At 53.0% G+C, this 13685-nt stretch overlaps 1 protein-coding gene across 1 annotated transcript in view; it reads right to left on the bottom strand.

The window, feature by feature from the left end:
* ADCY3 (adenylate cyclase 3) overlaps positions 1 to 2444 on the bottom strand; it is an 87709-nt gene extending 85265 nt beyond the window's left edge. The window contains exons 1-2 of the mRNA XM_005686948.3: positions 2073 to 2444; positions 757 to 1593 (exon numbers count right to left, since the gene is read on the bottom strand). Of these exons, the coding sequence (XP_005687005.1) occupies positions 757 to 1431 (675 nt within the window). The 5' untranslated portion in view covers positions 1432 to 1593; positions 2073 to 2444. The remainder of the gene's footprint in view (positions 1 to 756; positions 1594 to 2072) is intronic.

Below are 13685 nucleotides of genomic sequence, written 5' to 3'. Positions count from 1 at the left end.
CATCTCCGCAGCCCCTCAGCACCTACCCAGGGTCTTGGCACCTAGTGGGGAGCACAGACTGTCTATTAAGTTAAAGCCAAATTTCCGCCCCTTCCAGCAGAAAGCTTCCTCCAGAACCAGTAGACCCTCCCTCACTATGGCTGGCTACCCTGTCCCCGTCTGTATCCCTGCACCACGGCTCCCGGGGGAGACCACCACTCCATCATCTGAGCGCTCAAGCACCCTGAGCTCTCAGCAGCAGAAGTGGGATCTGTGACAACCACACAGTCCTTCACATCTCATTCTTTGAGGTCACCCACAACCTTTCATCTTGATAACAGCCACTTTAGGCAGGCAAACACCGTCCCCACTGGGCAGAGGCACACTGAGTCCACACAGTCAGCCTCTTGCTGAAGCCACTCAATGCCAAGTTAAGAGGCCAGAAGCCAGGGGAGCCCTCTTTCCCCACAAGAGTCCTTCCAGGCAGGGGTCAGTGACAAAGACAAGGCTGCCTCGCTTGAGATCAGACCCAGGCCCTTCCGGCCACCCACTCAGGCTGGGCGTGGGTTGACAGAGTGGCCAATGTCCGGAAATCCTCTGATCCCTCAAGCCAACCACAGACCAGCGCTCCTGCGAAGCCAGGGGTTGAGAGAGAGGTGGTCCTTCCTACACACGTAGATGAGAGCCCCAGACCACCCACCGTCTGAAATAGGTACCATCTCAGCTGAGAGTCGCTGGGGAAGGAAGTCACTGGCCGGGTCAAAAGGCAGGACTCACCTCCCTCAGCAAGCGCACTCCCTTCAGCCCATCCTGCTGCTGCTGGGCCACGGTGACCCCCAAGACGAGTGTGTGCACAACGCAGGAGACCACGGAGATGATGACAATGGGGCTGAGGCTGAGCGGCAGCGTGATGAAGAAGGAGAAGACGAAGAAGGCCTGCCAGCCCACCGTGTCGCTGGCCGCATGGGCACGGGAGAAGTTCAGGCCCAGGTAGGAGAAGACCTGGGCTGATATCAGCAGCCACAGCAGGTAGGGCACCACTCTCCGAGTGACCCGGTTGGGGAGCAGCCCCTTTTTGCAGAGCACGAAAAGGATGATGTCCAACACCAGCCCAACCCCGGCCACGGCGAGGGGGGCCAGCTTGTCAGCAGAGAAGACCACGGCGCACATGACCACCACATAGCAGTCGAAGAGGGCCGCAAAGACCACCAGCACCAGCAGGGTCTCATGGCGCTGCCTCTTGAAGTAAGTCTGGTACAGATTCTCCAAGGACTCTGGTACGAAGGTCAGTCGCATGAAGCGAGGTAAGCAGAGGCACGACCCCGAGTTCCGAACTGAGATTTCATGGGTCCGGCCCACCCCGCGGTCAGGGTCCGAAGGCAGGCTGACAGAGTACTCGGCCGAGTACTCAGCGGAGTACTCGGGCTCGGAGAAGCCCTGGGTCCTCGGCATCCTGGCTGGTATCTGCTTCTACTGGCTCCGGAGAAGCCGGCCGCAGAGCAGAGGAAGTGCTCTGGCACGGGCCACCTACCGGGACTCTCGGAGACCTGGGGCCACTTCGGGCAGGAACGCAGAGTGGGATTCCAGGGCTCAGGGAGAGCTGACCATCTGGAACTTAAAAGGACATCACTGAGTAGAAGCCCCTCTTCCTTCCTACCCGAGCTTTCTCCACGACCTGCCCCAGCCCTCCGGGAAGAATCCTTGCTGCCAGAGGCTCCAAAACCGAGGCCTTTCTCCCGCCACCCCAACGCTCACGGCCACCACCCGACCACACACATACTTAGTCTTGTCCACCCAAACACTCTGCTTCCTGTCTCTGGCTGTGGACGGGCCTGGCTACCTCTCCACCATCCCTGGTCTCTCTCAGTGTCATCTCAGTCTCTCTCACCCCTCTGATCTCCTCATCTAAGTCGCCTCCAGGCCCAAGTCTTAGAATGTGAGGATAAAACATGCTTCAAGAAACCAGCGCCAGCCTGGGGGGTTCCTAAATCTTTCTCTGTTTACTTCCCTTCCCAGCCAGCCCTTTGGCCCCTGGGGCTCCCCATCTCAGAGCACTGTCTGCTCCTGAAGGCAGGCCCTGCCCCTGCGCTTACCTGTGCGGGAACTCGAGAGCCGCGTGGCCCGTGCCAGTCCCCTCGCGGGCTGCGAGGCCAGGTCACGCGTGCAGCGGGAGGGGGCAGGAGGGCTTGGCGCGCCCGGGGGCTGCTCTCCACGGAGCCGAGCCGCCCCGCTAGCGCCGCGGTCCCCGGTCCCCCGGCCGGGGGGCGACCCTCCCGCCGTCAGGCCGGGAAAGGCGCAGGGCTGTCCTTCAGCGTCCACAGGCGCCCGGCCGCTGGAGAAAAGAGGAGGCGGCGGCGGCGGCTAGAAAATCCGGGGGCGCCAGCCTCTTGGGCTGCGGCTCGCGGGGCCGGCGCCCTCCCTCTGGCCCCGCAGTGGTCGCGGCGGCGGCGGTGGCAGCGGGGCTAGGGGCGCACCCGGGGCCCTTGGCGGCGGGAGCGCGGGCCGAGGCCGGGGAAGCCCGCCAGCATCCTCTGCCCCGCCCGCGCGCCGAGCGGAGCCAGCCGAGCCCGGGCGCGCGGCACAGTGAGTCCCCGCGCGGCGCTGGCGGCTCCGGGGCCACGCGCGCTCCAGGCCCCGGGAGGCGGGCGGCGCCCCTCCCTCCCCGCAGTCGCCGCCCTCTCGGCGAGCGGGTCCGGAGCTGGGGCGGCGGTGGGAGGGGGGCGCAGGGGAGGGGCCGGGGGGAGGCGCTCCGCTCTGGACCCCGACCCGGTGCGGGGGCAGGAGGAGGAGCGCTGGAGCGAGTTGCAGGGGCCCCCGCGGCCCCGCGTTCCGGCACCGGGCGGCGATCGCTGCGTGGAAGCTCTGGGTGGGCGGCGGCAGGAAGGATGGGCTAGTCAGGGCCTTCCCGCTGCAGGCCCGGTGTCGGAAGATAAAAGCCCGGGACGTGCCCTCCCGCAGGTGAGGCACGCTCGGGGCATCCCGGGCGCCCCCTCCTCTACCGCGGCTTCCTTCCGGGCTCGGAGAGGCGGGGGCTGAGGTTTGGGGACAACTCCCCTGCCCGGCGCGCCAGGCCTGTGTCCCCGCCCACCCTGGCAGCCCAAACGCCGGTCTGAGCTTGCCGCAGAAGGGCCCGCAGCTGAGCCCGATTCTTGAAGGAAGAGGGTAGGAGTGGCCCAGGAGGCACGTGGAATTGGAAGAGACCCTACTTCAAAACGGTCTCTTGTGCGCATTCCACCTGTTTGGGGCGTTTTTTGAATGTAGGAACGCTGTTAAGAAGGAAGATGCTCCTTTGAATGGTTAAGTCTATCAGTATCTTGAAAGTTAAGTCGCTCAATCGTGTCCGACTCTTTGTGACCCCGTGGACTGTAGCCCACCAGGCTCCTCTGTCCATGGGATTTTCCAGGCAAGAGTACTGGAGTGGGTTGCCATTTCCTTCTCCAGGGGATCTTCCTGACCCAGGGATCGAACCCAGGTCTGCCGCATTAGGCAGACGCTTTAACCTCTGGGCCACCAGGGAAGCCACCAATCTCTTACACCACAGCATAAATTACTTTCCTCGGATTTGACAAAACGTCTTGTCAAGATCAGTGACAGGCTTTAGGAATTTACATAAAGGGAGAGAAGGGAGATAAGTTGTTTTGAAACACAAGAAACTATGTGGAGGGAGGAGGAAGGGAGTTGCTGAGGACGCCAGCCCTTTCAGGGTGGGCTCCCTGGGGAAGGCAGAACTGGGTAAGAGAAGAGAGGAACCCAGCCCTCCAGGCCCTGGATGAAGGTGACTCCTGGATCTCTTGAGATCATCTGTGAGGGCCCTTTGCAGAACCTCAGGGGGCAGATTCGTTAGAGACTTGACCCTATCACAGCTGTTTCTGTCTGTTTCTCATACTAACTACAAAAAACTACTAACCTCAGCTCAAACCTGTCAGGGTTTGCTTCCAAAGGTGAGAAATATGACATCAAATTAGGAGGAGGGTAATTTCAATAATCCCTGGGTCAGGAAGATCCCCTGGAGAAGGAAATGGCAACCCACTCAAGTATTGCCCAGAGAATCCCGAGGACAGAGGAGCCTGGCAGGCTACAGTCCACAGGGTTGCAGAAGAGTAGACAAGACTGAAGTGACTAAACAGCAAACAACAGTTTCAATAAAGCAGCATTTCCCCCCATTGGGATTCAAACATTTATTTTGAGTTGTTCAGTTCAGTTCAGTCGCTCAGTTGTGTCTGACTCCATGGGCTGCAGCACGCCTGTCCATCACCAACTCCCAAAGCTTATTCAAACTCATGTCCATTGAGTCAGCGATGCCATCCAACCATTTCATCCTCTGTCATCCCCTTCTTCTCTTCAATCTTTCCCAGCATCAGGGTGTTTTCAAATGAATCAGTTCTTCACATCAGGTGGCCAAAGTATTGAAATTTCAGCTTCAACATCAGTCCTTCCAATGAATATTCAGAAATGATTTCCTTTAGGATGGGCTGGTGGATGTCCTTGCTGTCCAAGAGACTCTCAAGAGTCTTCTCCAACACCACAGTTCAAAGCACCAATTCTTTGGCACTCAGCTTTCTTTATGGTCCAACTCTCACATCCATACATGACTACTGGAAGACAGACCTTTGTTGGCAAAGTAATGTCTCTGCTTTTTAATATGCTGTCTAGGTTGGTTAGAACTCTTCTTCCAAGAAGTAAGCGTCTTTTAATTTCATGCCTGCAGTCAAAATCTGCAGTGCTTTTGGAGCCCCCAAAATAGTCTGTCACTGTTTCCACTGTTTCCCCATCTATTTGCCATGAAGTGATGGGACCAGATGCTATGATCTTAGTTTTCTGAATTTTGAATCATCACACAATATTAAAGGAGGCATGGTTTTTATGTTTAACCAAGTGCTCATGCTCTTGCTTTAATCGTGTTTGACTCTGTGCGACCCTATGGACTGTAGCCAGCCAGGCTCTTCTGTCCATGGGATTCTCGGCAAGAATACTGGAATGGGTTGCCCTCCCTCCTCCAGGGGATCTTCCCAACCCAGGGACTGAACCTGCATCTCTTATGTCTCCTGCATTGGCAGGCGGGTTCTTTACTAGCACCAACACAATCAAGATACATGTGTTAATAAAAGGAAAAAGAAAAAGCTGATAAATACTGTTTGAGCCTGCTTGGGCGCAAGGGACAAGCACATTGTGCCTTCTGTGAATCCCTCCTGCTTTCCTGGCACACATGCCAACTCTTGGGGTTCTGTGGAGCTTCCCACTTGGCAAGGCCACGCCCAGCCCCTGGGCCCTGTGGGTTTCCTGATGAGCCTGCTTCCACCCCATGCCCTGGCCTCTCCTCCCCACGAACCCTGTGAAGGGAGCGGGTTCCACAGAGAAATCTCTCGCCCCCTCCTACCCTGACTGCTGACCTCACTGCTCTGCTCCCTGGCCTTCCACAATCCTCCTCTCTCAGCCATGCCACCTGTTTAACAGACCTGTGCTGAGAGCACCCAGGATGCCCAGCCGGCCCAGGCATCCATCAGCAAAGACCAGAGGAGCCACCTTGCCCGTGCTCTCAAGATGCTTGCCAGCTCTGCCACGGTACTATGTCCACGAAGATAGACCCTCAGCTGAGCACAGGCCACCTGAAACAGGGCCTTTCAGGACTAGAGGGGAGCATCAGATTGTCTGAAGCCTCTGCCAAGGCTCAGCAGCAGGACAGTACACTCCCAACCCCGTTCTGCAACCTGGATCATATGCACAGCCCTTCCCTATGAATGTGAGAAACCCAGGAGGGCAGCTGCAGCCCCTCATTGAAGCCAGAGGCAATCGAGGAAGAGAGGCGGTCAGGGAAAACACAGCTAGTCAGAGACAGACAGTGAGGCCACAAGAGTCTCAGCTGTTTCCCTCGTGGCTGCTTCTCCAGAATGTGGCACCTGGTGGGTGCTCAAAACAGCCACTGAATGAGTGAATGATTTCCTTAAGGAGAAATGGTACTGTATAAGTGCACCTGGCTGTCCCTGAGAGGACCAACAGGCCTTATTCATTGATGCTGAATGTGTCCTGTGCTGGGGTAAATTAAAGATAACTAGGGACTATCCTGGGCTTCCCAGGTGGCGTTGGTGGTAATGAACCCGCCTGCCAATGCAGGAGACAGAGGAGATGCAGTTTCCATCCATGGAATGGAAAGATCTCCTGGAGGAGGGCATGGCAACCCACTCCAATGTTCTTGCCTGGAGAACCCCATGGACAGAGGAGCCTGGTGGGCTACAGTCCATGGGGTCGCAAAGAGTTGGACACGACTGAGTGAGCACACACGCACGCAGGGACTATCCTGGTGGTCCAGTGGTTAAGACTCCAAGCTTCCATTTCGGGTATGCAGGGGGTGTGGGTTTGATCCCTGGTCAGAGAACTAAGATCCTACATGCTGCATTGTGGGGCAAAAATAAAAATTATAATAAATTTAAAAAAAAAAAAAGAATAACCCCACTCAACTGAAAAGGGGGCGAAGTGTTTTCAGTTTCTACGCTATGCATCTTGCATTATCTGGACAACTGACATGCATTCTTTTACAATCGAAAGATAAAGTAAATCTATCTTGCAAACACACATGCACACACCCACACAACCCAAGACCATGAATGGCTGTGTGGGTGACTTGCCTATGACACGTGTCCTAAAGTGAAGACAGAATTACGGGCTTGGCTAGAAGCTTGGAGGGCGTCCCAACCTCCAGCCGATCCCAGGATCCACTCATAGGATAACTGTTTGCCGAAGGCAACTTCTCTTTGTACAGTTTGAGACTAGAGATGATTGCTGAGAATTAATGGTTATTGGATAAACAAGAGTGGTGTGCCCCCCCGGGGAAAAGCAGTGGCTCCTGAATCCAGCAAACAATAGATCAGAGCAGAACCCTAGAGTCCTGGGGAAACAGAAGTGGGAGGAGAGAAGATCCCCAGCTCCCCTGGTGCTGGGCCCCGGGGAGGGCCCTGATTGGGGCCTCAGCTGAAAGCAGAGCCTGACGTGGGCCTGTGTGCAGGTGGTTTAATTGGGAGAGTGACTCCCAGGGAGGGAAGACAGGAAAGCCGGTAAATACAGGGTGTGCGCGGGAGTGTCCCTGCCGCTGGCTGTGGGGCTCAGTCCCTCTGGGACCCTCTGAGGAGCCGTGCAGAAGGCACCTGGGCATGTTTGGCTGGGTGACTGGAGCGGGACGAGGGGGATAATATTTATCTGTCTGCTTCCATCCTGCAGTGGTTGAGGGGTCCTGGTCAGTGGGTTTACTCTCAAGTACTTGCATGCCGGCGTGAGCCTCAGGGAGGCTGAGTGGTGGGCAGTGGGGCAGGAAACAGGACACTCGTGCAAGGACTCTAAAGGGTATACCTGCAGCAATTGCAGAGTAGATGGGTGGGCCAGGAGGATGTCTCCTACAGGGCCCAGACCCCTCACCGACTCCTCTGGCTCAGAGGTTCGGAGCCTTCATCTGGAGGGCAGGAACCCTCTGGAATCAACTGTGGGCACTGGCCTAGATGCTACAGGGGACTCAGACAGATGATTCCAGCTCCCCGATTCTCAGTATCCTCGTGGTGGATAACAGAGACTGCCCCCTAGGAAATGGGGCTCAAGGGCATCAGTGTGTGTGTTAGGCACTCAGTCATGTCCGACCCCACAGACTGTAACACACCAGGCTCCACTGTCCGTGGAATCCTCCAGGCAAGGATACTGGAGTGAGCTGCCATTCCCTTCTCCAGGGGATCTTCCCAACCCAGGGATTGAACCTGGATCTCCTGCATTGCAGGTGGATTCTTTACCATCTGAGCTCTCAGGAAAGCCCAGCAGAATGGCTGGCAAGTCTCTACAGAACAAGTCAAATGGGAGTTACCAGCCACCTCCTGGCCAGGTCGCGCCCACCACTCTGGTGCTGCTGTTCCTGCAGGACCTACTCAGAACCGGGCTGGGCTGCCGTCTCCCTCGGGCCCTGCCTGTGGTTACATCTGGGTCCCTCTCTTGACCCCACTGTGGTGTTCCTCTCTGACATTCAGCCCGAATGTCACTTCTTTGTGTCTCTCTGTCCTTCTCCGTTTCTTGTTGCTTCTGCATCCATGTTAAGGTCTCCCCGGCTCTGCCCCTCCCCTGGGTCACTTGTTGGACCACTGTGAGCATGTACAAGGATGATTATGAGTCTTTCAGAGTGTATGAGTACATGTTTTGTGTTAGAGTTTGTGACAGTGAGAGTTACGTATGTGAGATGAGTGTGAGTGCACGTGTGTGATGAGTGTGATGGGTGAGCATGCACATGTCTCACAGGCACAGCCACACTGCCCTAGCAGGTAGGCTCCGGCCTCAGCCCCTCCTCCCCCATCTGACAGCCCCAGTGCTCTGCTCCCTTCCTGGGGCCTCTGGGTGGCAGAGAGCACAGTGAGGACCACCTTCTCTTCCCTGGACAGGGGTGTCTCTGGGTCTGTTCCATCCTGGGTGTGAGCATCTCTTCATGAGCTGGGCCAGCTCTCCTCCAGCCCAGCGTTTGAAACAGCAGCTATTCCATAACCTGCTTTTGAAATAACATCAACTTAATACCAACCATTCATCCCCTTGCACGCACTGGTCATGGGCAGTGACCCTGTTTCCTGTGGGATCCTGCCTCGAGGCTCTGTGGTGTTCTTTCCTTCAGCTTTATGACTTGGGTACTACCCAGGTCCCCATTTTACAGGTGAGGAAATGGGCTCAGAGACGAGAGGGGACTTGCTCCGGAGCCCACAGCAAGGAAGGGGCAAAGGAGGGCTGGACTCCAGGTGCTCCAGGTGGTGCACAAGCACAGCTCCAGCGGGAATCCTCAGAAGCGTGCTCCGGGCAGGACACTGTGATCTCAGACTCAGTGCCCGGCTTACGGCCAGGGGCATCCGGCAGAATCATGGCTCCCTAGATGTCAGAGCTGGAAGACACTTATTCTGCTTCAGCCTGGCTGAGGAAGTTGAGGCCCAGGCAGGTTAAATTTGGGGCAAGTAAGATGCATGCCCAAGGAGTGCAAAGCAATATGTGGATGCTGAATAATCCCAAGGCCTCTACGGAAATGTCACGTTTCCAAAAGCACTTGAGCCAGGGCCCCTCTGGGAAGAGGCACCATAGAAATATACCCTAACGAGCCTCTCCTAGCCTGCTGGGGATTTGAAGGAGCAGAAAAAGATTTTGAACACTGAGAGGTGACAAGGCCCAGGCCAACAGGAGATGGAGGCCTCCGCTCCACAGTGCCTCTTCTTCTGGTCCCAATACTCAAAAGAGCTCAGTTCTTAGGGGGTCAGGCTAGGGGCTTCGAGAAGGGCTGGCTCCATGCCCTCACTGCAGATATTCAAACCTAAACCATTCCAGCAGCCACTCCCTGGCCTGGCATCCCATCTCAGGACTCGGGAAGCATTTCTTGACCCTATTCTTCCTCTCTCCTCCCCTCACCCAATCTCTACTACCCAACTAGGGCAATCGATCATTCCAAATCCAGATCTGATCTTATCCCCATCTTCCTACCTGTCCCCCACCTAGCAATGTGCTAGGTGATCACATGTGATAATACTTGTAAAGTGCTCAATGTCATTTTCCCTTGAAGTTGTCCTCCAGGAACAGTAGTCATTTTTGGAGATCTGTAGTGGGCTGCGTGGTTCCTTGTCACCACCTTTCCAGGAGATAGGTACATGGCCAGATCCCTGGAACCCGTGAATGTGATCTTATTTGGAAAACATGTCTTTGCAGTGGTGATTGCCTGGATTGCCTGGATGACCCTAAATCTGATGTCTTTAGAAGACACACAAAGAAGACAGGCACAGATGAGGAGGTGCTGTGGTGATGGAGGCAGAAGGCTGGAGGGATGTGGTCACAAGCCAGGGAACACCTGGAGCCCCCAGAAGCTGGAGGAGGCGGGGAGGGATTCTCCCCTCCAGCCTCCAGGGCGTGTGGCACTACTGACCACCTTGATTCTGCAATTGTGGACCCCAGACCTGGGAAAGAGTACATTTCTGTTTTATGCCATCCAAGCTGTGATAACTTGTTCTGGCTGCCACAGGAAACTAAGCATCCAATTGTACATTTCCATACCTATACTTCCTGGTGACTCAGGCAGTAAAGACTCTGCCTGCAATGTAGGAGACCCGGGTTTGGATCTCTGAGTCAGAAAGATCCCCTGAAGAAGGGAATGGCTACCCACTCCAGTATTCTTGCCTGGATAATCCCATGGATAGAGGCTACAGTCCATGGAGTTGCAAAGAGTTGGACATGAATGAGCGACTAACACTTTTCTCTCCCATAGCATGTGAGTTCTGTTGATACAATGATACTGTTTTCGTTTTTAAACTGCTGATTGCCCTGTGCTGAGGGCCGAGCAGCTCCCTGGTAAGTGTAATCCTTTTCTGCAGCTGCCATAATAAACGGCCACAAACTCAGTGTCTAAACGGTATAGGTGTGTTAGCTCACAATTCTGCATGTCAGAAGTCCAAAATGGGACTTACTGGCAAAAACCACAGCATTGGTAGAACTGCATTTTCTCTGGAGATTGTAGGGGAGAACTTAACTCCTTACCTTTTCCAGCTTCTAGAGGCTGCCCACAGTCCTTCCTTCAGGAGCCCTTCCCCAGTCTTCAAGGCCAGCAACAGTGCATTTCTCACCGTTCTTCCATAGTCACACCCCAGGGCCAGAAGAAGGGTTTCCAATTGGAAGAACCCATGTGATTAGCTTGGACCCACCTGTATCATCTCATCAAGGCTCTTAATCATATTTGCAAAATCCCCTTTGCCACATAAGGCAGCATCGTCACAGCTTCTGGAGACCAGGATGAGGACAGTTTGGGGAGACATTACTCCACTGATCAGGGGAGGCTCCTGACGTGCTCTCCAGGCAGGGTTTCTACTCTTGATGCTGCACTAAAAGCACTAGCAGGTAAAATCCGGAGGCTGCGAAGCATTTTAAAAGTCTCATTTTAAAAGGTACTTTCTTGTAAGAGAAAAGAAGCCCTTGAAATCTTCTAGCGCAAGGTAAAGCTGGGAAGGAAGAGGCCCTCCTGTGGGTCCCTCTCCCTTCCATGTCACCTAATTGGCATTGTTCCATGATGGCTGATTGGGATCAAGAGGACATTATGGGCCCAACAGAAGACTGGATGCCTGAGGTTCATGGGATTCATTCCAAGATTCTTCTCCAACCCCCCTTTTTGCTGTCTTTGGCATATCTCCCAGAAGCACACACAGTTCAGACAATTTTACTTCATCAAAAAGTGTCTGTGGTTTTCCTATTGCCTTCAGATTCAGATTCTAAAATCTTTAGCATCCAGGATATTCTTTGGTTGGGTCCCAACCTACTTATCTCATGTAATCTTCATGGTTCTATGGCAGAAAGATGATTATATGTCCATTTTACAGATGAGAAAACTGAGACTATGTTCATAACTTGCCCAAGGTTCCATAGCTGGTAAAGGGCATGGCCCAAGTCTACACCCACATGTCTGACCTCAGGCTGTGCTGTGCAATCTGACCTGCCCAGCCTCACTGGACATCAATGGGGGAATAACCCTCCAAAGCCTGCCCCCTTGCTTGGCTAGGGGTCAAGTTAGCATTGGACCATGGGGAATGCAAAGCAGGAGGAATGACACGTCCTAACCAGCTATAGCTGATTTGGGATAGAAAGTGGTTCAAAAAAGGATGAGACCATCAAGGAATAATGGACAAGAAGGCACAAAATGATAATTACCAGAAGACAGTGGTCCAGATTTAAGTAACACTCTCAAGGATTCATTCCACAAAGTTCTCAGGCCCTGCTGGTGTGCTGACTTACACTCAAGTTAGACATGAGCAGGTTAATCATATCCATGTGCTTCTGATAGTGATAGTGATTTCTATAACTATTAAATAACTCACACTGGCATTACTTTCCCTCTCACATTCTTAAGATAAGATGCAATATACTCAAGGGGTGGTGGAAATAAGTTAGCTAACAAGCTTTGCCACCCCTCTTCCAATCTTCCTTTGCCACATGGGGGACACTGGGCAGAGCCAGCATCTTTCTGAAAGTGTTATATTCAGGGATATCTGCTAAGCTTTTCCAAAACCAGAACAAACACTTGGTCCATTATAGTTCTTATTTTAAAAAATTCTTTTTTCACTTTATTAAAACTCACTTCAGTGAAGTGGGTTCAGGGTGGGTTGGAGCAACTCTGTCTCTCACCCGTCCTCCCCTCCTTGGTGCCTCTGGCTTTCCATGCACCCAGCCCTGCCAAGTGGGAAGCCAGCGATGGCTCTGCTCATAGCTGAGCGAGGATCAGAACCCCTTGTGAGGGTCTCTGGTTGAGATGGCTCTGACCCTTCCATTCACTATTAGCCCCGGACTACCTGCCAGCTTTAGATCTGTTTGGACAGGAAAGCTTATAACTCTGCTCTGCTATTTTTAGCAGCTGTTAGGGTTGAGTCAGTCTTTCTTCTATTGGCTTGGAGGCCTCTTGCTCTTTCTTTCTCGTGCCGTCAGAGACTTCACTCTGTACAACAGGCTCTAGGTTCAGGGCAGGTTCTTAGGGGTCTGTATTTCTTTGCTTCTCTTAATAAAACTTCCCCACAAGTCATCTACATTCTTTTCATCTTCTTCATGATTTTGGATTAGTGTAGCTGTAAGTGGGAATTCTTTTTAAGTCAAGCCCAAGTTCAAAAATGCCTTTAAACAAACAAAAAATACATTTAAATAACTTCAGAGAGAATAATATAAAGGATTTGACTGTTAGGTATACATTGATACTCACTGTTCATTGTGTGTGTGTGTTTTATCCCAGAGTCTAACAGAGCGATTGGCATAGAAAAGGCACTTAATAAATGCTTGATGGAGGAAGGAATGCTTAGGAATAAATGAATAAATGCTAAGGTGTTAAAAGCTCAGTGATTAATCCCTCTCAAGGGTAAAACTTATAATTTAACATACAGAACTTTTCTTTAATCAATTACAAATGGTAGAGTTCTCAGCCATCTCTCCTGGAGTGGGGCCAGAGGTGTTTTTGGGTAGTTAGCTTGTATTAGAATTGTTGGGATTATTTCTGTCTTAAGTAACCCCAAACTCAACTCACAATGGCTTAACGGTAGAGAAAATATCTCTATAACAGGTCTTTGGTTAGAACAGGTCTAAGGTTAGTTATTTGGTGGCTCAAACCCATCTGCAAGGGGCATGTTGCTTTCCAGGGTTGCCCTGCCACCCTTGGGGAATCAGTTCTGCCATCACAGGCTACCTCTCCCCATCTTGGCCAGCTGGTACCACAGTCTAGCATCATACACAGATACATTATCCCACAGAAGGAGAGAAACAGTTTCCTCCCATGCTGCCCTTTTCAGGAGGATGAAATTCTTTCCTGGGAGCTCCCTAGAATGTCCATTATGTCTTTTTGGCCAGAGCAGGGTCACGCACCCACTTCCAAATTAGTCACTAGAAGAACTGGTACCACCATAAACGGCTTCAATCACTCATGATTCACCCTGAGCCTCACAGTGGGGGGACAGACACTACCAACAAGGAAGAAGGAGAAATGGCTATTGGACAGGCCTCCAACACTACTGACTCGGCTGGCCCTCATGGACTAGGCCTGATTCCTGACAAAGCCAACTCTCCTGTCACTTTTCCAAGGAACTTCTATAAACCTGGAAAATACTTAAGTTTCACTGAGGAAATTATGCCAAGCTTTGACGGTTTAATGAGCAACATATTTGGATGCTAAGTGCACCCATGTTTTTCTTATTTTC

This window comes from Capra hircus, chromosome 11 (assembly GCF_001704415.2).
Source record: "Capra hircus breed San Clemente chromosome 11, ASM170441v1, whole genome shotgun sequence".
NCBI classification, from domain to species: Eukaryota; Metazoa; Chordata; class Mammalia; order Artiodactyla; family Bovidae; genus Capra; species Capra hircus.
The sequence above is the reverse complement of the archived record's forward strand: the minus strand, read 5'-3'. Positions and strand labels throughout refer to the sequence as shown.